General features: G+C 40.3%; 2 protein-coding genes across 3 annotated transcripts in view; one reads left to right on the forward strand and one right to left on the reverse strand.

Moving 5' to 3' along the window:
• WDR3 (WD repeat domain 3) overlaps positions 1-2,025 on the reverse strand; it is a 31,031-nt gene extending 29,006 nt beyond the window's left edge. The window contains exon 1 of the mRNA XM_049616489.1: positions 1,964-2,025. The gene's annotated coding sequence lies outside the window, so the exon portion shown is untranslated. The remainder of the gene's footprint in view (positions 1-1,963) is intronic.
• A 43-nt stretch (positions 2,026-2,068) lies between these two features.
• GDAP2 (ganglioside induced differentiation associated protein 2) overlaps positions 2,069-24,627 on the forward strand; it is a 62,882-nt gene continuing 40,323 nt past the window's right edge. The window contains exons 1-5 of one of the 2 annotated variants that reach the window (XM_049616490.1): positions 2,069-2,293; positions 10,608-10,850; positions 12,131-12,270; positions 20,588-20,741; positions 21,145-21,233. In XM_049616490.1, the coding sequence (XP_049472447.1) occupies positions 10,675-10,850; positions 12,131-12,270; positions 20,588-20,741; positions 21,145-21,233 (559 nt within the window). In that variant the 5' untranslated portion in view covers positions 2,069-2,293; positions 10,608-10,674. Of the gene's footprint in view, positions 2,294-2,340; positions 2,586-10,607; positions 10,851-12,130; positions 12,271-20,587; positions 20,742-21,144; positions 21,234-24,627 lie in introns of those variants that run through there. The other variant, XM_049616491.1, reaches the window with a different exon arrangement.

The raw sequence follows: 24,627 nt of genomic DNA on the forward strand, positions 1-24,627 counted from the left end.
TTCACCTTACCTCCCAGGGCCGATTTCTGTTTGTTTGTTTTTTTAAATTTTTTAATGTTTATTTATTTTTGAGAGACAAAGACACAGAGAGAGCAGGGGACAGACAGAGGGAAACACAGAATCCAAAGCAGGCTCCAGGCTCTGATATGTCAGCAGAGAGCCCAACGTGGGGCTCGAACCCATGAACCGTGAGACCATGTCCCGAGCCAAAGATGGACGCCCAACCGACTGAGCCACCCAGGTGCCCCTGAAATACTGGTTATTGACAAAAGATACAAGTGAAGAAGATAAGCCAAGCTTCTCTGGTCTTGATACAAAGTGAAAAGTGCCCCAAACACCTATGCATCTTAAAAAATACAACACCAAACAGAAATTACACCCTTTTTCTGGGAGCCGCGTTTTGTTGCTGGTTTCTACATTTGGTTTGACTCTACAGAAACTATTTCTGATTACACTCTCCTTCAGCCTAACTTAACAGAAAAATAATCAATGCCAGCTCTCTTTAATATTTTCTTTTAGTAATCACTTAGCGGTCTCATTTTTCCTCACCTAAGAACCAACAAAAGCCAGTTAAAAATCAAGAAAAGAATTATTAACAATGTGATAATGCTGTTAGCCCATGCCATTTGATCAATTCTTCCCCAATTCCTCTTATTTCTCCAGCCCCTTAACTAGAATTGGTCCTCTTGGTAGTCTTTGGCCATCTACCAATTCTTTCCACAGTATTTTCCTTGGAGACTTCATATAGGATGCCTGGGCCCAGGGACACCAACATCTCTATTCCTGTCCATATATGTGAATACAAATAACAGAGTTCCAAAAACTTATGAAATATTCCCATTCAAAGACCTTGCAGCATCTCCTTGAACATATGTAAAACCAAACCTACCTTGCTTCCTGAACCCCTCATTTGTTCCTTTTTCTAAGACACACAACCCTCCCAGCCATTCAGGCTCAAAACCTTGTAGCAACCTTTGGCTCATTAATAAAAAAATATCATTATAGCAGCCAAGACTTAAAGGGCACTTACAAATAGCGATGTATTAAATGAATACACCTGAGTAAACATATGTGGTTGTTTAATGACAAATAGCAACTGAGTGAATTAAAAGGGTTAATACACGTAAGGCATTTAGAAAAGCATCTAAAGTATTGTAAATATACCTATAAAAAATTCTTCACAATAACCTTCAAAGTCGGTACTATTCTTACCCCCATTTTACGGACAAGGAAACTAAGCAAAGGGATGTAAGATACTTTCTGTTCCAGCTCTTTGCCACTGGGTTCGTATCAGGTTAGTTGGTTTCCTTCCTTGTCCTGCCACCTTGCTTTCTTCACGTTGTTCCTCTCACCTAGAAAAACGTGCATTGTCCACGACCTATTTTTTTAAACCGGTGTTATTCTCTGAGGCCCACTTCCTCCGAGGCTAGACCAATCCTCGCAGCCTTTTCAATTGCCTCCGTATTCAAACTACCTTCCATACAACTTGGCACTGGTCATTTGTGTCTCACGTGCACAGATCTCGACGCCTTTTAAAGAGAGGTCATGACCTAACCTTCCTCCGCACCCCTACCATCCCTGTTTCCAGGTATAGCCGCAGATCCCCAAAATACGTTGCTGCTATGATGCACTGAAGGGCTGGGACGTTGCGACAGACTTGTCAGACGTCCCTAACCCAAGTCTTCAGTCAGGACAGAGCGAGGGGGCTCCGCACACGGATCATGCTGCCTGAGCATCCTCTGGGGAGCCCCTGGACGCGCGGCACCTCTGCTACCGCAGGCGCCAGCCCCGGACGATTGCAGGTGGCCTCCGGGGACGTCGGGAGGTTCGCAGTCGCTCAGGTTCCCCTCCACCCTAGCAACCGGCCGCAAACGGCCCCGCCTCATCTGGGGCTGGTGCCCCGAAGGCCTCAGCCAGGACCGTGAGGAACGGGGTCGGAACCCCTGGCGCCCACCTTACCCACCTGGGCCTCCACGAGGATCCGGGCCGCTTGGACCCGCCCACAGTACCCACCCCTTCCGGGTCCGCTCCGCGACCCACTTCCGCCCGGCATTCCTTTTGCCTTCGAGGAGGAAATGACGTACGTGTGGGCTGTGGTTGGTGAGGGCCGGCCGGTAGCGGAAGCCGTGTTCGCCACTCAAAGCTCTTCCAGCTGGTCACTCCAGCCTCCTGGGACTTTGCCTCACCTGATCGCCGAGCTCCTGGCCAGGGGTGTCTGGGGATGCCGCTCGGCCGCTTTCTGCGAGGAGCTTAACCCGCCTCGCTGCCGCCCGGATGGGACCGCCGGAGTGCGGTGAGAGGCGGGACCTAGACCGGGGCCGGGGGGGAAAGCGGGGCGGAGCGGGCGGGGGGCGCGGCTGGAGGCGCTCGGACTCGGCCCCGGCTGGGGGTGCGGACGGAGAGGGTTAGTGCTGTCCGCCCTCTGGGAGAATGAGCCTGCCACTTCTTCCCCAGCGGTTGGTCGGGCTCTTCTGGCCCGCAGCACTGTCGGGGACGACTTATCGACAAGAAGACAGGGTAGGCAGACCTGGGTACCAGGGCCAGTGGTGCTGCAGTCACTGGGGAGGCACGCGCCCTGGATGCAGGTGAGATAGGGCGGCTGGGACCCCTGCAGGTTACAGCCCCACGGTCAAGTGTATGTTGCCGCGCCTGTGGATGGGGCGTTCCACAAACCGAGAGCAGGTCGAGTCAGGGCTGGATAGGCGCCGAGCCCAGGATGCTGAGTTGTCTGGATCCCCGCAGTCCCTGGAGTGACATTGGTCTGGCTTTGTGTTTCCGCTCCCTGGCCGCTTGAGGGGGAAGTGACCAGTCCTGACTCCTCCTTGCGTGGTAATCGAGGTTTAGGTACTCTGTCACCAAGTGGAAATTAGGCTTTCTGTCTTGCAGCTCTGTCCGCTTCTATTCTTGGGCTGCACAGAAATGTTCAGAAATGAGTTCTGATGTGTGTAGTTGTGGAAAATTAAAGCTAACAAAAAGCTCTACGATGGAAATAAGCCTTTGCCTTTGCTTATTTAACAAGATGTCTGCAGTCAACCTAGAAATGAGACATTTATCTAAATTCTCTGATTATCTTCAGACGTTTCTGGAGTTCTTAACACATGTGCAGCTGGTCTTCCATATTCAAGAAAATTGCAATAGTAGCGATTGAGACTATAGATAGATGTAGCACTGTAGGTGTTTTGAAACAAGATTACTGTGGCTTGGATGAATGAGAAAGGAGGAAATTGTGGCAACAAACTATTATTTCAGTAAATGTTATGGGGAAGGGAGCATTTAGGTGGGTGTGTATAGTTAAAATCTCCTATAGGTGATATGCATTATATAATTAGAAAAAAATGTGTGCTTCAGTAGAAAACTGCATAATCTAGATTCTATCTAGAAAGCTATTCCAAGAAAGCTATTTTACAACTCTGTGAACTCTAGATAACTAATGTCAATACTGTATAATTTTTGTCTATAGACATGTAGATTTTGTCCTCTTAAAGATTCAGTGGAAGTTGTCTTCCTGTACGTTCATTTCAATATTCCTGATCAATATGTTCAATTTTGGAATTCCCTTCAATCTACCACCTGTCTGGTTTGCTTTTGAGTTAAATAAAATGTTGGATACCTACTCATTTTTATATTTGAATGAGTCATGATTTTACTTAAAATTTCTCTTAATATTCTATGAAATATGCGGAGGGACAATCACAAATGGAAAAAATAATTTTAATAAAAGTTGGGGTAAGAGCAGCTGTGATTGCCAAGATAATGCATTTTATGAAATTCCCAATTCATACAGTATTTAAAGAGAATAACCCTAATTTCTCATAAGTTTCACATTGTCCAATTTGTATTAATTGTATTAATACTAATAATTAAAACTTAGTAAAGTTCTTTATTTTTAAAAATGTTTTAATGTTCATTTATTTTTGAGAGAGAGAGAGACCCAGAGTGTAAGTGGGCAAGACCAGAGAGAGGGAGGGAGATGCAGAAACTGAAGCAGCCTCCAGGCTCCCAGCTGTCAGTACAGACACGAATGTGGGGCTCAAACTCACAAACCATTATATCATGACCTGAGCCAAGTCTGATGCTTAACCAACTGAGTCTTCCAGGCGCCCCTAGTTAAATGAAGTTCTTTTAATATGAAGGTGGTACTATGAACTCACCATTGGAGCATGTGCTTTCGGTGGTTTTGAATGATAATGTTAAATTTGACCTGGGCCATTGATACCACTTAGAAATATTTGTTAAACTGTATTTATTGTTGACATATCTTTATTGCCTTGGTTTGTTGTTCCACCTAAGTAACTTAAAAATAAAGTTATTTCTATTTGCATAGAATAATTCGTAAATATGATAGATTTGGTGTTGGGATGGAGGTACTCTAGATGAATATCTAATGTGCCCTGAAGTTTTAAATACCGAAATACAAGGCATAAGGAAGGGTAAATCTGTAATTTGTTTTGCTGTGTTTGCACAGTGAAAAGAGAGCTGGTGATTAATGGAGGTCAAAAGCATGGACCAGCTCTCTATGTACTTTTACCCAGTCCTGTCCAAACAATGTAAACATTTAAAAAAAAAAAAAAGCAAACAGATTTAAAGTTCTTGTTTTTCTCTTTTAAATGATACCATTTTCTTTTTATCCAGACAAAAACCAGGTTATCTTGAGACAGTGATCTAGGCTATTCTGCCTGACCCTACCTAGTCTTGAACAATAAAAATCTAATCCCTCTAGCCAATACAATTATTCATATGAAGCTTTATTTAGAGCACTTCTTAAACTGAAGGATTGCAGATTTGTTTAAAAACAAATGAGGACTTAACCTAAACATTGACAATATTTGAGGAAATAGACATGCCACAGGGTAATGAGAATTGTTTATTCTCACTATGCATTTGAATCGTAAAGGATTTATCTTTAGGTCATCATTCATGAAGATATTGAAGGTAACCTTAAGATAGTATGGCTAAGGAAATAGATATGATCTATTCTAGAATCTTCTGTTTGTCTCCTGTAGACTTTTTGATCCTGGGACATAGAAGTCTTGCCTCAGGAGCCTTTTAGACTAAGGTTTAGTGTTTACTTATGAACCTGCGCAAAGTACAGAACTGATTAACTGAATTCACTGGAAGGTCTTGCTCCTTAATGTTAACCAAAATTTGGCTTTAACTACATAGCACTGTGTTGCCTTTCCCTCCTCCCTCACCTGAGCACTCTGTGTTCTGTCATTGGGATTCTTAATCAGACTCTGGGAACCTTCTCAAATTTATTTGCAAATCTTTCCTTATATCAGCTCATGTACTCACATTTTGGGTGGTGAAAAGGTCTTGATCTTTTTATGTGATTCCCAAAAGGGTCTGTGACACGAAAAATGTTAAGAACCCATATTCCTTAAGTATCAAGGATCAAATTTTCCTGCCTAGCTTGGCTTTGCTGCTCCATTTGCTTTATTGCCAAGGTGTGTGTGTTGGAGAAAAGGGGAGATTTAAATCTCTTTTTGATGAGAAATACCAATTTCTGTTTAGAGATGGAGGTGAAAAAGAATTTATTCTTTGTTAAATGCTATGACACTTTCTATAGAATGCCATTCAACTTTGAGAGCTCTGAAGCATGTTTACTGCTCATTTAGCACCCAGTATCTTAAGGGGCACAATGACTTTTAAGATCTGGGAAGGAGGTCCAACAAATTATATGGATAAGATGTGATCGGAGATTCAAGCCAACCACCCACTAGTGTACTGTCAAAGAGGATAGTAGAGTTTCAGGGAAAGAATGACCAATAGTTAATGCAACTAAAATTTGATTAGCTCCTGGATTTAACATTTGGGCAGTCATTGTTAGACCTTGAAAGAGCAATTTTAGCATTGTTACCAGAGGTGCCAAGAAAACTGCAGTAGGTTGAATTAATGGAAGAAAAGGAAATAGATCTCCAAAACAGATTATGTTTATGAAGTTAGGTCGTAGAATGAGGCATTTAGCTGGCATCTGAAGAAGAAATAGGGAAGGACTTTTTTTTTTTTTTTTTTTAAGAATAGGAGGACAGAGGGGAAGGAGAGATCAGATATTGTGAAGGAAGAGTTATTACCTTTTCACTTAGAGGAGAGCTGGTAAAGTGGAGTAAAATGCATTACTTGAAGGCAGTTGGGCCGGCTTAAGAGTGCAGCTCCCAGATTTATCCTCACCTCTGTAAAACCTGTCTACTTTTGGTCTCAACTGTCACGTCCTGGAAGAGACATTCTCTCCAATCTAAGTTAGCTTTCCACCTTGTTCTTCTTTACAGAACACTTCTCACAAATTTCAGCTATGCGGTATATTTGTTTCTGTGATTATATATTTGTGTGATTTTTGTGAGTCTCCCTCTGCCAGTAGAATCTCAGCATCTAATAATACATAAGTAATTGAATGCCTGGGACATAGTAGGCAAATAAGTATTTATTGTCTTATAACTTCTATGGGCCAGGAATTCAGAATTCAGTAGCAGCTTAGTTGTGTGGTTCTGGTTCATGAGCATTTCTCATGAGGTTGCAGTCAGGATGTCAGCTGGGGCTGAAGTCATTTGAAGCCCAACTGAGGCTGGAGGATCCAAGGGGATTCCTTCACCTTCCTGGGCATCAATGCTGGTTGTTGGCAGGAACTCTCAGGTACTTCCCATGGGGACCTTCTCATGGGCTTCTTGAGTGCCCCACATCGTAGGAGCTAACTTCTCAGAGCAAGCACTCCAAGAGAGCACAATATCTTTTATGACTCATCCTTCAAAGTCATATACTATCATTTCTGCAGAATCTATTGGTTGGTATATGGGCCAGCCCTGTTCATTGTCAGAGGCAGCTGTACCAGGGCATTGATATCAGGAATCGGCATCATTGAAGGACATCTTAGAGGATGTCCACCGCAAATGCTATATGGTGTAGTATAGAGTCACCCAAGAATTACTAACACAGTTTCCTAGTATTTCCTAATAGTGTTGATGGAGGGCCTCGGAAAACATGCATTTGTCTTGGCAGCAGACAGGATACTGATTGTTTTTCTAATAGCATAAGACTAGAATGAGAGAAAAAAGATGTTGGGTTGATCTGGGTTTTAGGGGTTAACAAATCATTACAAGGGCAGACATTGAGATAAATAAGTGTATCTTAATTCAGCAGTTGGTTTGGTTTATTTGGTACTGTCTTTGACAGCAAGTGTTTTGGTCTTTGCCACGCGTGGAGCCATAACTTTATCTCAGCAGTGGTGCAGGTGACTTTCACCTTGGCTCTGAGAAAGTTGTAACAGGTAACTTTTCATCGTACCTTGCTTTGTGCCAGATTATATTGTGTAATCCTCAAAATAACCCTGTAAGTAGATTACTCTTATTTTCAAAATAAGGAAACCTGGCTTGCAGTTAAGGATGACCCAACTGTTATGTCCTAGACCTAAACTCAGGCCTGCTGATAACAGAGCCTAAGCTTTTACTTTGTACCACCCTGCCTCTCCCTCACAGTGTAATTGCACGTGGAAGGATCTATCTTAAAACACTGAAGAAGCCAGATTCAAAATTGTACATACATTATGATTTCACCTATCATAGAAAAAGATAGGAACTACATAAAAATTGGGGAGTTTTTCCCCTGTTACTTCCCCCCTCCAAATGTTCTATAAGTGGATATTAGAGTTAGAAAAGTTATTTTAAAGAAGTAATTTTGAGGACACCTGGCTGGCTCAGTCGTTTGGGCGTCCGACTTCGGCTCAGGTCATGATCTCGCGGTCCGTGAGTTCGAGCCCCGCAGGCTGAGCCTGCTGAGCCCCGAGGCTGACAGCTCAGAGTCTGGAGCCTGTTTCGGATTCTGTGTCTCCCTCTCTCTCTCTGACCCTCCCCTGCTCATGCTCTGTTTCTCTCTGTCTCAAAAATTAATAAATGTTAAAAAAAAATTTTTTTAAATAAAAAAATAAGTAATTTTGTTCTGAAAGTTGGCACTCGAGTTTGCAAAATGAACACTAACTCTGTGTTTAATGGACTTTTTTATGTTATAGCTAAGTTTCAGCATGAGTCATTGTCTTCAGAAATCTGTGAATAATTTTTTTTAAGTATGAATTTCTGCAAAATGTCATTCCATTGAGCTCCAGGCAGTTCAACTGTGGAAAATAAATGTCTCTATTTGTGCTCTCTTCAGCTTGTCCAGCTCAGGTTTGCATACTTGTTAACAGATCAACAGATCTTGTGATTGCCTCCAGTTTCAAAGGCCAGTTGGATGGATTAAACACTGACTTCTGATAAAATTAATTTATTTCAAAATAATTTCAAAGGCGTATTTTATATCGAATAAGAATAACCCTCTTACATAGTTTTATCATGGTATCATCTATAAGGCCTTTCTGAAATTGTTACATAAACGATCACACTTCCCACGCCACAGTGCTGGCGCAGGAGCTAACATATTGTGCCTAATCCATGGTTCGTTCCATTTAGTATCTCACATTTCTCAGCAAGAAACACCAAGGAATTAGATGAAGAAAGGCATGTTTGTTCTCCTTCTCTAACAACAAACCTTAAGGTCACACAGAAAACTCTAACAAGAAGTTCACAGCCCAGCTGATCATCTGCCTGCTCAGTGGTGACAGTGATCTCTAACTTACCAAACACACTAATCAGTTCTTGGCCATGTGACTCGGCATTTCAGTAGCACTTCCCTTAGCTGATCTTCTCAAACACTCCTTAAAATGCTTTCTTCACCTGGCTTTTAGGCTTTTAGGCTATTTCCTGGTGTTCCTCCCTATCCTTTAATTCCTCTTTATCATTTTTTTTTTTTTTTTGCCTTGTCCTCTTTCCAACCTGTAAGTTTTGCCTGAGGACTCAGTCCTTGGATCTCTTTTCTGCATTTGTATGGTCTCTTTTGGTAATCCTGTCCGGTTCCCATAGCCTTAAATGCCACCCACACGCTGAGTCTTCCAGATTTATATCTGTAGCCCGACCTCTCCTCTGAGCTCTAGCCTCTTACAGCCAATTGCATGTCTGACTTCAACACTTGGCCATATGAGGAGCATCTCAAACTTAACACGTGCAAAAACATATGAGGGAAGACGACCGTGATTATCACTCCACTGCACAACCTACTCCAGCCTCTTCTCTGTAAATAGCATTAGCATCTACTCAGTTGCTCCAGCAAGAAATCTAGGAATTACCTTTGATTCTTTTCCCTCATCCTTCACAGCCATTTAGCAAGTCTCGTTGCCTCTACCTTCAAAATACCTTCCAAATCCAACCGTTTCTCACCACCTTCTTCACCATGTCACCTAGATCCCTGCAGCAGTTTTCTACTGGTCTCTGGTTTTACTCTCGCCCTCACTCCATTTCACGGTAGCTAGAGTAATCTTACCAGGTGTTGTTTATATTAAGTCATTACCTCTGTCAAGATCCTCTAACAGCTTCCCCTCCTGTTTACAATAAGACCGAACCTTCTCATCAGGGCTTACAAACTGCATCATCCAGCCTTTCCATCTCTCACCAACCTCAGTCACCCACCACTCATTACCTAACTTATTCTACTGTATCCACATCGGCCTCCTCACCCTTCCTGGGATACACCAAGCTCCTTCCTGCCCTCTGGGCCTTTACTCTTGCTATTTCCTCTGCCTGAAACACTGCAGGGCTTCACGTTGCCTGCTCTCTCACTTTAGTTAGCTCTCTACTCAGATATCCCCTTTTCTCTTGTAATACTTATTGCCCTCAGTCATTCTTTAGATATCTGCTTGCCTGTTTGGTTACTGTTTATCATTTCCCCTCCAGGAAGCATAAGCTCAGTAAGTGCATGGACTTGCTGTCTTATTCACCAGTGCATCCCCCATGCCTCGAACAATACCTGACCCATGACAGATGCTCATAGAGATTTATTGGATGAATGAATCTGCATTTTACTGCAACAGCTGTCTGGCTTCTTGGCAAATTAAATATCCTCTACTCATGCTGAATTTCCCATGGCCTCTCTGTAGTACTTGATACCGTGCGTCTTCCTATCACCCTCTTCTAATTTCTACGTTTCTGTACAGCCATCTTCCTACCACATCATTGTCTCCTGCCATATCTTGTAAATTGTCCAGTCCTGTTAATTCTTCCTTTGTATGTATATTGCCTCTCAAATCCACACCTTCTCCGTCTGCTTCTCTACTAAGTTCAAACTTTTGTACTTGATTGCAGGAACCTCCCCGCTTTTCCTTTTGTCTTACTCAATTATCATTGAGTAAGATCTTATCTCCATATCATCATTCCACTGAACTCTTTAAATTGTGCATATTATTTATCTTTGTATCTCTTGCAGCACCTAGTACCACCCCCGACCCCCATAGCAGACACTCAGTGAATGCTGAATGAATTGTCCTGTGTTTCTAGAAAGTAGAACTGGTGGATCATGTGATTATTTTAATGACTATAATTCTTTGAAAAGAATTTGTGCTTCAATAATCCCCCTTTCTTCTTTAGAGAAACTATAGCAATTCTTTGTTGTATATTGATTTTTATGGAGTGTTTAAGTGACTAATCACACAATGTACTATTAGAGCATTTCACAGTAGAGATTTGTTTTTTGATCTAATGGAAGTAAAGTAGTATCTGTACTTGTATTAAAATGGTTCTTTCTTTTCTTTTAAGCTGAAGTCTCCAGTGAATATTGAATTGCTGAGAAATTTGGGGAAAGAGCAGCTGAAGTTCCCATTCCATGGATCCCTTGGGTGCCCCTTCCCAGTTTGTGGATGTGGATACGCTACCCAGCTGGGGCGACTCATGTGAAGATGAATTAAATACTTCCGATACTGCAGCTGAAACATTGCAAGAAAATACTGTTAGATCACCTTTTCTTTACAACAAGGATATCAGCGGGAAAGTGATTCTTTGGTAATTCTTTGACTAAATCATATCAAAATATGATAATACTCTCATAATTTTTTTCTAAATTATTTTTTTCTCATTGTTTTTTCTAAACTCCTTTATTCTCATAACTTCTTCTAAACTTTTTTGTGAGCCCTAGCTCTGTTAACGTATCATTTTGCACATACTTACACAGTTTTATTGAGGTATAATTGACATACAATAAGCTGCGTATTCTTAAAGTGTACAGTCTGTACACTTTGACATGTGTATATCCGTGAGCCTGCTCTCCCATTCCGATCACCACAGCCAACTTAATACATTTATCACCCCCAAAAGTGTATTTTGTGTCCTTGCATAATCCCTCCTTCATGCCCCTCCCTGACTCCACATCCCATTAATCTTTCTGTCACTATAGATCAATTTGCATTTTCCAAAGTTTTATGTAAATGGAATCACGTACTCTTTTTTTCATCCGGCCACCTTCGTTCAGCGTGATCATTTGAAAGTTCATCTATGTTGCGTCTGTTAGTAGTGCCTTTCTTTTGTAAAAAAAAAAAGCTTTATTGAGATATAATTCATATCTCATACAGTTTATCAGTTTAAATTGTAGAAGTCAGTGGTGCTTAGTGTATTCACAAAGTTGTGTAACCATCACCACAGTCAATTTAGAACATTTTCATCACCCCAAAGTCCTCTACCCGTTAGCAGTCATTCCCTGTCTCCCCATCTCTCGGCTGCAGCCAACCACTAATCTACTTTCTCTGTGTATAGATTTGTATACTGGGGACATCTCATGTAAATGGAGTCAGTTGTGACTTGATATGTTTTAAAGATTCATCCATGTGGTAGTGCGAATCAGTACTTCATTCCTTTCTGTGGCCAGATAATATTCCACTGTATGGATATACCTATGTCATTTGTCGGTGTTATCAGTTCATTAGTTGTTAGACATTTGGGTTCTTTCTACTTTTTGCCTATTAGGAATAATGCTGCTGTGGTAAACTCTCGAAACCAACCACTTTCAGCTCTATAAGCACTCTGTTGCAATGAAAGCAATACGGAAGAAGGAAAGAAAGAACACGATTCTGTGGGTAGCGGCTTTGCAGCATTTGCATTGAAGATCTAAGATGCCAGATTAGTCTTCCTGAGTCCGGAACTCCTTTTCTACTGTTGCTTAAGCTTGTGAGCTAGCAAAACCAGTGTTGTAAGGGGAGTGAGGATAGAACGTTTTGAAATAATTAGCAGTTAGCTTTTTTATCTCCCTCCTCTTCCCCACGTTTGTTCTTTGTTCATCGCTTCCTCAGGAAAGGAGACGTGGCATTACTGAACTGTACGGCCATTGTGAATACCAGCAATGAAAGTCTTACAGATAAGAACCCTGTGTCAGAGAGTATCTTCATGCTCGCAGGACCCGATTTGAAGGAGGACCTCCAGAAACTTAAGGGTGAGTGAGTTTTCCTAGGTATGTTATTGTTAGGACACATTTTTGATATTTAAAGAAGCATGTTTTGCATTTAGTGAGAATACTAAGTAGATGCAGCTGTTTTGTTTTTGTTTAAACTACATAAAAACAGCTTTTGAAAGCCCCACATTGTGTTAGAAACTGAACACTGAGACTTTACTCTCAGTAAAACTCCTCTGTCATGTTCTTGAATTTAAAAATGCTAGTTACTATAGCCAGTTAAGTCTTTGGTAACATTTTCTTGGCTGTACATTTTCTTGCACAAATAAGCCTTGTAAAACAACTATCCTTTCTCTAAACTGAAAAATTCTATCATTATTTGATATTGATAGAGAATTTTTCATATACCTCAAGGAGAGTAAATGTTGCACTTTGGAAATGAAGTTGACTTAGTGATAAAACCAAAATGCATTGTAAGGACAAATATATTCTCGATTACCTTTGCACTTGCCTTTTTTTTTTTTATTTTTATTTTTTAACCAGAACCTTCTTAGAATATTTCATTGGAAATGGAGACAGGGAAGAGTTCCATTAGTTCAGAATCTTGTTTACCTTATTTGCATTCATTTTCTTCAATTACCAACCTGGCAAGCCAAGTTACTATTATTTGAGCCCAAATAGAATATTGTGAAATTCAGTCAGCCCATTTTATAAAAGGTATTTAGGAAATACAGCAATGGTTCTTAAAATGTAAATAACAGATGTCACCTGTATAAAATCTTGAGTTTTTTTGATCTCTACCATTTATCAGTGAAAACTGGTTTCTAACCTAATAAGAATATTAGAATTTGAAGAGGAATGCTTAATAATGCTGATTCCATGAAAGAGAGGATAGAGAAAGAATTACATTATCTGATCAAGAAACTGAACTATATGATAGCTGAAGGAGGAAAAAAGCCCTCAGTTAAACTGAAAACATGATACCTGGAAGAACATGTAGAAATTAGAAAATGCAGTAGAGATAATACGAGTTCTTTGATAAAGGTAATAGAGAAGCTGGTCTGGAAAAATTCCTTACGGCCTGTGTGTGTGTGTGTGTGTGTGTGTGTGTTCTCACACCTTAGAGCTAGACGGAAGGGTAAGAGAAAGAAGGTAATCAAATTTAATGTAAGCATACAAATGAAACCTCAGTATTTGACAGCATGTGTCTGAGAGTCTCTAAGCAGGAGTTCATGTTGTAACTCTGCCCTTCACTAACTAGTGTAGTGTAAAACCGGTCACTTCACCGCTGAGCCTGAGTTTCCTACTCTCTAAAGTGGCATGGTGATGATAGTCTCTACCTCAGTTCCTGACACATCACAAGAGCTCAGCGAGTATTTGGGGATAGAAACAGTATCATGAAAAGTAAATGAAAGTTCAAAGTACATTCTAGTGTTTAGTGTTGCTGCTGCTGTTAGTTACAGGCCCCAATTGTTTGATGCGTCTCTGCAAACCCGAGGAAAGATTATTAATGATGCACTGCAGGCTGGATACTTAATCCTCTCCCCTTTTTACATTTTCAGTAACAGCTTCATAAATGATTGCAAAGCATGACTCCCCAAATTTGTAGATGATAGAAAGTTGAGAGAAGTTAATAGGAGGTGTTGGATGACCAAAGAGTTTTAAATATTCTGAGCCGACTGGAACCATGAGCCAAAAAATGAAAACACTGACAAGGGTGAATATAAACGTCTTGCAGTAAGTTTAAAACCTGAATTCTCCAAATTCAGGATGGGGAAGCCCAGTTTGACAACCCTTATTATATAAGAAAGTGTTTGCTATCAGTAAAATGGCATCGTCGTTCTCTCCCATTTTTCACGCAGAAAACTTTAGGGTTAACGCTTTCTCCTCATTATCCCCCACATAAAGGCTGTCATCAAGCCATAAATATATCTTGAGTCTCTTTATCACCACTGCCTCCAACCTAGCCTGTCTTACCATCATTCCCTGACTGGAGCTTCCCTTTCAACTGGTCTCCCTACATTCATTCATTCTTTACCTAAATCTATTTGCCACATACAGTAAGCATTTGCTTTTTAAATTGTAAATCGCTTCTTACTGCTTCCCTGCTTTGAACCGTGTAGTGACCTCCCGTGACATTTAAAACACAAACTCCTTGAGCTGGTGTCCAAGGACTTACAAGATCTCAGGCACTTGCCTCCGGGCTCCTTCCATGTCCCTTTCTCCCTCCCTTACCGTACTTGAACCAAACTGATCGTTTAGCTCTTGTTCAATTTTGCATGTACTTTGCTCTTTCAGTTCTTAATTCTTCTTAAGTCTTTGCTTATTCTCTTCCTTGCATTTACTTCAGAATTTGCCAATTTCCCCATGATATGTGCTCTCAGCCTGTGGTGCTTTTCTTTTGTGCTCTTATGACAATAGTAATTTTATAAATTGTTTATATGATGATGGGGTTCACATTAAACTTTGACCTCCATGAGGACAGGAACTGTATGTCTCCTTGGTCCCTGTGTCCCTGTACCCAGAGGAGTGGAGGCACCCTTTAAGTAGCAGATGAATGACTACAAACTCCCTGGGATGTTAAGTAACTAGACTCAGCAGTGATGATGTCTTATTTTTATTGAAAACACTAACAGTAGTTACCAGTAGCTACCAGTAGCATCATAGAGGAGGGTAACTTGTTAACAGCTTAAAATAGACTGTTATATCTATAAGATGTTTTACGTAAGCCTCGTGATATTCGTGAAGAAAAGAAACCTCTAATAGATACACAGAAGATAAAGAGAAAGGAATTAAAGCATACCAGTAAGAAAAATAAATCACAAAGCAAGACAGCAAGAGAGGAAAAAGAGGAACTTAAAAAAACCTCAGGAAACAATTAACAAAATGGCAATAGTAATTCCTTACCTAGCCGCAATTACTTTAAGCATAAAAGGACTAAGTTCTCCAATCAAAGGACACAGAGTGGTTGGTGGATAAAAAAACAAGACCCAGCAGTATAGTGTCTACAAGAGATTCACTTTAGCTTTAATGATACGTGTAGGCTGAAAGTGCAGGGATGGTAAAAGATACTCTGTGCAAATGGAAACTAAAAGAGAACAAGAGTGGCTGTACTTCTGCCAGATAAAATAGACTTCCAGTCAGAATTGGTTACAAGAGACCGAGAAGGTCACTGTATGATGAAAAAGGGGTCAGTTCATCAAAGGGATGTAGCAGTTGTAAATACGTATGCACCCAACGTAGAAGCTCTTAAATATTTAAGGCAAATATTAAAAGACCTAAATGGTTGGGGTGCCTGGGTGGCTCAGTCGGTTAAGCGTCCGACTTCGGCTCGGGTCATGATCTCACGGTCCGTGAGTTCAAGCCCCACATCGGGCTCTGTGCTGACAGCTCAGAGCCTGGAGCCTGCTTCGGATTCTGTGTCTCCCTCTCTCTCTGCCCCTCCCCCGTTCATGCTCTGTCTCTCTCTGTCTCAAAAATAAATACTAAAAAAAAAAAAAAAAAAAATTTAAAAAAGAAAGATCTAAATGGAGAAATAGCCATACAGTAGCAGGGACCACAGTATACCACTTTCAACACTGGATGGATCATCCAGACAAAATTAGTAAGGAAACAGCGGGCCTGAATTACACTATGGGGTCAAATGAATGTAATAGGCATACCCAGAATAGTCCATCTAACAGCACCAGAGTGCAAATTTTTCTCAGGCACACACAGAACATTCTCCAGTGTAGAGCTTATGCGTCTCCATGTGCAAAAGAGAAGGAAAATACTTTCTCCTGCAATCAGGACCACTGTGTAGTTTTGCTACTTAAATGTTCTGTCACTTGGTACTTAATGTGCACATTTGCTAGGATGGGAGTACACGCACTGAGTTTTTTGATTGCTCTGTTCTCTTATGAATAGGAGTCTTTGCTATAAGGATTAAAACAACTTTTGTGTTTCTTACTGTGGATGTTAGCATTTGGAGAGAAGTAAGTGAAGTTGAAAAGTCCTAACTAATCTTTACTGCTCCGATATTCAGGTTATCGTACCAGCAGCGCTCCTTAGCGGAGGGGTAAAAGGCATGCTGGACAGAGTTTCGGCTGGAGTGAACTTGAACTTACTCAAGAAATTTGCATTTGTTCTGCAGGAATTAAAAATACTTTCAGGGTTGTGTTTTAACTGTTCATAATGATGTCAGGATTTAGGCTTTGGGTTAGAAGAAATCTGGGCTAGAAAGAACAAGTGGAAGGTTGGGAACGGTGTGCTTATTATTAGCATGAGTCTAGTCTCCAGAGTTCTGCATTTTGGTTAACAATTATTAAGGAAAAGGTGGGATTCCCAAAACCAGAGTATCCTGAACACTTAAAATTCTTTTCTGTGTCTGTAGTCTGTCTTCAGAGATCTTCAGGACTGATTCTGCCAACTGCCCCAATACATATTTCCTTACTTGCTTTTTTTTTTTTTTAATATATATTACACCTTTCAAATAATTGCTTTCTAGTTACAGAAGCAGTAAATGTAAATTGTAGGAAGTATATGCACACAAGCTATGAAATAAATGAAAACTTAACATTTTCACCACACAGAGATCACCAGTACTCGTACTGTAGCGCATATTCTTCCGGATCTTTATGTGTATGTGGGCATACGCATACATTCTTAAATATTTTGTTACCAAAATAATTATATGTATACAGTGCATATCTTAAGATAATTATACACATACTGTTCTGCAGTCTGCTTTCTTCAGCAAATGAATTCTACCTTTTGGCTGTTCATCTAATACCCAAACCATAGTTTTAACTTTCCAGTTGACCCAGAAATGCCCTTTGCAGCTAGTTTGTCCAAAGCAATATCCAATCTAGGGTCACACATTACATCTAATTGTTGTATCTTTAAAGATTTTGTTTTCATCCAACTCCATTCCCTTTTTATGACACTTGTTGAGTAAAGTAGGCCAACATGTCTTCCAAGATGTCTCACCTTCTGGGTTTATCTGCTTACCCTGAGGTACCGTTTGGTCTGTCGCTTTATCCCTTGTATTTCCTATAACCTGGAAGTTGTATCTAATTGAATCAGATTTGGCTAAAGGATTTCATAGGTGATGTTGTATTGTGTACTTAGTATATCATATTGGGAGACGTATAAAATCTGATTGACCTGTTAGTGGACCATTACTGACACTAAGATGGCTCTCTGGCTTAGAGTGATGACAGCTTGATTCTTCCATTTGTACAGTTGTTTTACCCTCAGTAGTCAATATGGAGTTATTTAAGTTCTGTGAATACCCAGGACCCTGTCATACGTTCACATAATGGTTTTAGCAACATTTATAGTCCTTATCTGAGTCAGTAATTTCATTAAGATTGTGAAGTTGTAGGGGCGCCTGGGTGGCCCAGTCGGTTGAGTGTCTGATTTCAGCTCAGGATGTGATCTTGCAGTTTGTGGGTTCAAGCCCCACATGGGGCTCGCTGCTGTCAGCCTGTCAACATAGAGCCCACTTCAGATCCTCTGTCCCTTTCTGTCCCCCTCTGCCTGCCCCTCCCCTGCTTGCACTCTCTCAAAAATTAATTAATTAGTTAATTTTAACAAAAGATTGTGAAGTTGTATTTTTCTAAAACCTATCATCATATCCTTGGTTACTAGCTCACATTCCTCTAAAGTAGAGCCTTTCCCCAATAACTGTCATGTGGTTACTCTGAATTAGTTTCTATTAGAGGGCAGCATAAATGCTTAATTCTTTTAATTACCATTTTTCAAACTAAGAATTGGTTATTAAACCAATTTGAGCTGCCTCAAATGGTGCCAAATGATGTTTTTTTCCCCTTTCTCTTTTTTGAGTATCAGTTCGTGCTTACGGCTTTTCATTGATCAATGTATATGTGGTTTTAAAAGTCAAAGAATCTTACATCGAAATATATAAAGGAAAGCAACAGTTCTTTGCCTTTCCCTTCCCTTTCTTCAGGGGCATATACTTTCAAACCTTTAAATTCCTTATTTTACTGCTATTTCCAAATAATATGCTACAACTACTGTATTGATTTTTTTCATTCTCTCTTGACTTCCTATTGTGGAAATTAAAGATTAAACTCTTATCCACTCCCTGCTTTTAACTATACAAAAAAAAAAAAAAAAACATTCACATTTTCTTCCCCCTTCACCCCCTTCCCCAATTGGTCTGTCAAATTTTTATTAAATCAACATTCAGCCTTAACATTGTGACTGTATAAATATTGCTCGCTGCTTATTACAAAACGGATTTGAATTCTTTTTGTACAGCTATTTTCCTCTGAGTTATTGATTTGATTATTTAATATTCTAACTATCGCTGATTCAATCTCAAACTTTTAAATACGACTATAAACCTCTCAGTAAAGTCAAAAACTCTTGGTTATCTTTCAACTCCATTTTCTTCTTGACAAGGTGCCTCCTGAAATCCACCGTCCTCTTTCCTCTCTAGGTTGTTCTCTATGCCTGCTGTATAGTTATTATCCTAGGAAATCCTTTTTTCTATTCAGTGAATCCTCCCATTTTCTGGATCTCTCATGCCCTTCTCTTCTTTGATGTATTCCTTCATTTTTGTGGATAAATCTACCAGAGATTTCTGAGAAGGATGGGTGGGGGCAAAATTACTGAGACCTTCCACCTTCATACTTAATTGGGAGTTTGGCTGACAATGAAATTTTAAGCTAGTAATCCTCTTCCAGGTTTTGAAGGCATTGGTCCATTGTTTTCTGTTTTTATTATTGCTCTTGAAAACTCAGATGCTATTCTTGTTCTTGATTCTTTGTGTGATAGTGTTTTCTTCTCTGGAAACTATGATCTCATCTCTCTGGTATTCTCAGTTTCTCCACCTTGATGTGGTTTGGGTATTCTGTGAGCTAGAAACTCTTATCTTTCGGTTCTGGAAAATTTGTTTTATTTCTTTCATAATTTCCTTCCCTCTGTATTCTCTGTTCTCTCTTTGAAGAAATTCTATTGGATTTTGTACCTCCTTGTTTAATCCTCCCAATTTTTCATGTCTTATTTTCTAGCTTTTTATTTTCCGGAAGCTTTCCTTAACTTTGGCTTTAATGTATCTGTTGTCATTCCCGATAACATGTTTTTCGTTTGGCTGTAACAGTTATAGAAGTGCTTTGTTTCTTCCTCTTCTCTGAATATTTTTTTTTATAACATCTTATAACATTCTGGCTTTGTTTCTGAGGTACCGTATCTTCTCTTACCTATCTGACAGTGGTTGCATTCTCTCTTGTTTGAGCATCGTTTTGACCCCCTTTGGTCAGAGGCTTGGCTCACTTCCTAGTGATCCTTGAGTGTCAGCTGTATTTATGATGGAGGAAGTGAGAAGGCGAAGGGAAGCTCCGTGTGCACGGGCAAGAGTTACTGCTTGGCGGGTCTAGCCACAGGTGATGAGCAGGAGCCCTGTTGTTTGGTTGGGGAACTTCCCTTAGTTGTCACAGTCTGCGAGTCCTTCGGTTTGGGCCTCTTAGTTTCCTGGAAGGGGTGTAAGCGTGGGCATCTGTGTTTTGGACACGAGTTAGGAGCAGAGGGCTAAAGTTTGCACTGTAGAGTGTAACACCTTAGCTACATCCCCTCTTCTCAGCTGCGCCTGGGGTTCTGCAGTCCAGACACTCTCCAGCGCAGCATCTCCAGAGTAAATGTTCCTGCTGCTGTGATGGTCAAGAAATCATCCCCTTGCTGTGCTGGCTGGGAAGGGGTTGTTGCAGATTTGACTCTTCTTATGCAAACTTAACTCCGCCTCCTCTTTTTAGTCCCACTTCACATCATAGCCTTTAGAAGTACATGGGCCTCCAAGTCTTGAGCCTTCCTAGTGTTCCGTAGTAACAACAAGAATGGTAGGTAACGCGTGTGTGTACTTTGCATGTATTAACTAATTTCATCCTGTGAAGTGAGTACCAGTAGTATTCCCACTAAACGGGAAATTGAGGCCTGGAGAGGCCAGGCAGCTGCCCAGGTAGCACAGAAGGAAAATGGTAGACCCGAGATTTGAATCCAGGCAGTCTGTCTTGAATCCAGCACCGCCTTTCCATACGACCAGCTTGCTTCCAATCGGCGACCTCTGGTTAGGTTTCTCTGCTTGCTGAATCAGTTATTTCCAGGCCTTCTGCCTTCCAGAATTTTGATGATGCTTATCTGCTTGATGTTCTCTCCCATTCTCTCTGTCTCTGTTTTTATACCTATTGTATTGCTTCACTGTCATTTTGACAACAGAGATCAGTGTTTGTGTTCAATCCATATTTTTAATTGAAATTTCTCAATGAAGTTCTTATTACTTCTCTGTTTTATGCCTTATTTTGTTGACTTTTTTTCTCCCCAACACCTCCATGACTTAAGCATGCTCCATTGTTCCCAGGTTGCCGGACAGGTGAAGCAAAATTGACGAAAGGATTTAATCTAGCTGCCCGGTTCATCATTCACACAGTGGGACCTAAGTACAAGAGCCGCTATCGCACCGCTGCTGAGAGCTCCCTGTACAGCTGCTACAGAAACGTGCTTCAGCTGGCAAAGTACGGCTTATTCACCTCCTGGATGCACCATGCCATACACTGTCAAAGGCCCCGGTTTCAAAATGAAACCTGGCTGTGGAAATCAAATTTTGAGGGATTTAAATCACGTAAGAGGATTCTGAAGACAAAATTAATTATCTTCGCAAATTTAGCAGGATAAGAGAAATGGATTTGGGTGACTTAAGAATTTAACCTGTTCCCATTTTACTCAATCTTTGCTTGAACTATATTCCCCCCGAGTGGTACAATTATAATATTAATATAAATATTAAATAGCGTAACTGGGTTAATTGTTACACTAGATTTGTTGAGGAGGTAGGGAAGGAGAAGTTGAGCTGCATTTTTAAATTAATTACATATGTATGTGTTATGAATATTGGTGCTTTGTGTTTTCTGTCCGCAGAGAGCAGTCAATGTCATCTGTGGGATTCTGTGTCATCAATTCTGCAAAACGAGGTTATCCTTTAGAGGATGCAACACACATAGCACTTCGTAAGTAACATTGGCGACGCTGTGCCCACATCAAGGACTTCATAAATAGGATTGGGTTGCAGCACATAAATTGAGCCTTACAGATTTTTCTGTTATCACTAGTTAAATAGTTACAGCCAAAGAAGATTTGTTGATTAGCTAATCATGGCATCCTGGAGGGCTTTGTATTGATAAGTTGCTGAGCTCAATTTACTTTTCCAGGCTGACATTTTTCTCCGCTTGAATAAAGGCTTGCAGGCTTGCTTACGAAATTTGCAAATGATACCAAGCTGAGAAGTATGGTCAGCGCATTGGGTTTTTGCATCATGATTCAGAATAATTGTAACATTGCAGCAATGATGTCAAAACAGATTTCATGATACAGTGTTTATGTAGCACTTTGCAGTTGAAATAGCAGCTTCCACATGTGTCATTTGAGTATAAATCCTTGCATTGAGGTTTAAAAAAGACCAAGCTTGATCATTATGAGACAGAATGTCATATATGTGATATAAAAACGAGGTGTTCGGCTCGAGAGATTCCATGATCTCACTGTATTATATGCAGCTTCAGACCACATCTAGACGTTTGTATATAGTTCTGGGTGTCCTATCTTATGAGACACTGACAAACTGGAGAGCCAACAGTTTGAAACAGGAGAAACAGGTGTTTCTCCTAAAGAAGATGATGCTTTTAGCATATATGGTGCCCATCTTTAACATCTGAAGGAGTCTCGTGAACTTATTCTGTGCTGCATTTTTAGAGCAGGGGTTCTGAGCCTCTTGGGGAGCCATCATAAACTACTCCGAGCATCTGATGGAAGAAAGCTGTGGACCCCTTTCCCCAGAGGACATACATACACAGGAAATTTGTGTACAATTTCAGGGAGTTCACAGATTTCTAGGAAGGCTTGTAGGTAAGACCTCCAGCAGTAGAGAACAGGTCCAAGACTGTGTCAGAAGGAAGGAGATTCGGTCCCACTTGAGATAGGACTCACTGTAATAGGCGGGTGTTCTAAGTGAACTTCTTGTCGCTGGGAATGTGCACGCAGAGGCTAAATGACCATTTGTTGCAGCTATTCCTCATTGAGGAGGAAAACTGTATAAGATGATCTTTAAGAACCCTTGTATCTCTAGAATTTAAAGACAAGGAGCTGAAAGTCTTCTCAACGATATACTAGAGATACTCAAATGTATAAAATTATTATTAGATAGCCTAGAATTTAGGGTGAGTACATAAGTAGTCTTATTTAACAATTAACTATTTTTAAAATGAAGATTGACTGCTCAAGGATTTTGTAGTAAATTTACATATTTTATACTTTATATATATTATATTAGACTGAGTTTCTTGAGGAGCAGAGCTCTTATCTTTTCATCTTTGCATTTCTAATGTTTCCATAGGTCAAGAATGGTTTACATATGGTACTTGCTTAAGAAATAGGTATTTTGGGGGAACCTGGGTGGCTCAGTCCGTTGAGCATCCAACTCTTGATTTCAGCTCAGGTCATGATCTCACGGTTTGTGAGTTTGAGCCCCACATTGGGCCCTGTCCTGACAGTGTGGAACCTGCTTCAGATTGTGTCTCCCTTTCCCTCTCTCTCAAATCTTTTTCTCTGTCTCCCTTTCTCTCTCTCTCTCTCAAATCTTTAAAGAACTTTTTTAAAAAGTATGTATTTTAAAAAGGGATATAGAAATTCCCTCAACAACCCTGTGTTTTAGGGAATATGGTGTCCTTTTTACAAATAAAGAGGCTCAGAAATTTATCATGTTCTTAAGGTTATGCATACTGATGACTCCCAAGTCCAGTAACCTGTTTATTATACTAAATAATTCAATTATGCTTGAGTTAGAACTGCTTCAGTGGGAAGCTCCTATGTTATCACTACTCTGCATGCATTCTGAATGGTGCCTTACCAAAGCAAAGTTCCTGCCTTTATGTAATTCTTCCTGGCTAAGCTTTTGGCAGGTCTTGACATTCTCTGATTCCTCTTAGTCCTTGCCTTATCATCCCATACCTTGAGCTATGTCTTTTTATATGTCTCCGTTTCTTATTAAAGTAATCATATAAGTTAGAACTTATTTTTTTTAATGTTCATTTATTTTTGAGACAGAGTGCAAGCGGGGGAGGGACAGAGAGAGAGGGAGACACAGAATCTGAAGCAGGCTCCAGGCTCTGAGCTGTCAGCACAGAGTCCGATGTGGGGCTCAAACTCACAGACTGCAAGATCATGACCTGAGCCAAAGTTGGACGCTCAACCGAGTGAGCCACTCAGGCGTTAGAATTTAAAAAGGCAGCAACATTTTGTAGAAAAGGCTCTGAAAAGGGAGTCAAGAAGACTGGCTTTTGATCCCAGTTCTACCAGTCTCACTGGCTCTGTGGCCCCAGAAAAACTGCTTGATAAATCACTTGGTACAGTACTCTAGAGGTGTCAACTTTGAGCAGGAATTGTAGTAAGAGCAGATGAAGGTCAATAGTTGGTTTAAGGGACTTCGATGAGGCAGTTTCTAAGAATTTACTTATTTAGCACAAAGGAAATGGAAAACTTAAAGATGGGCAAGTCAACTTTTACAAGGCCTGTTAGACTTACTGTACCTTAAATCTAATAGCAAAACTGTAGCATTTTATTAAAAAAAATACAGATGGACTTTCACAGCATGTACAGACCAAGAACAAATCTAATAATGTAACTCTAAGTCTTTAGTACCAAACTCTTTAAAATATTACGAAACTTTATTTCATTTGAAACCTAGGTAAATGTCCTCTTGATAGATGTATCAAGACTATTTATCGTTTTTCCCTGGGTTCACGTGCAGTTCAGTTCTTCTGCATTAGAAGCCCAAAGAAACATCTGCATTAAAATCAATTCATCGGGTTATTTATTCATTCAACAAAACTTTGAGCGACTGCGTGCTAGGCCCTGTGCTATACAGGAGAGGATACAGTGGTGAGAAAAAAAAGATGACGCTGTTTGTTCTTACTGTGTTTCCCTGTTGGGAATTTTAATGCCCCAGATGTCATTCTCACCAGTTAAAGGGTTTTCACTAAAAGTGAGGTGCATGACGTCCTGGTTGGCTGCAAAGAATAGTGCAGAGATGAAACTTGGAAGGAAACGGTTTGAATTGGCTGTTGGTACTAAATCCTTGTAGCCATGACATCACTCTTCTTTTTTTTTTTTTTTTAATCCTTTTTTGCAAAATTACTTTTCTTAATGAATTCTGCTGAGGGAATTCAGTTTTAGTTACTATCTGGCATTGCATTTTGTCTTCTAGTGGAAATCCTACAGTTGTATGCTGGGAAACCACTATATGTGAACATTAATTAAAACTTGGAGTCAAAGAGAAGAAAATCCCTTTCTGAAAGTTCATTTTAAAAAAATTGTTAAGGCAGAATAGAAAGAGAAATGAAAAATAAA

Source organism: Panthera uncia (assembly GCF_023721935.1).
Source record: "Panthera uncia isolate 11264 chromosome C1 unlocalized genomic scaffold, Puncia_PCG_1.0 HiC_scaffold_4, whole genome shotgun sequence".
Classification (NCBI taxonomy): domain Eukaryota; kingdom Metazoa; phylum Chordata; class Mammalia; order Carnivora; family Felidae; genus Panthera; species Panthera uncia.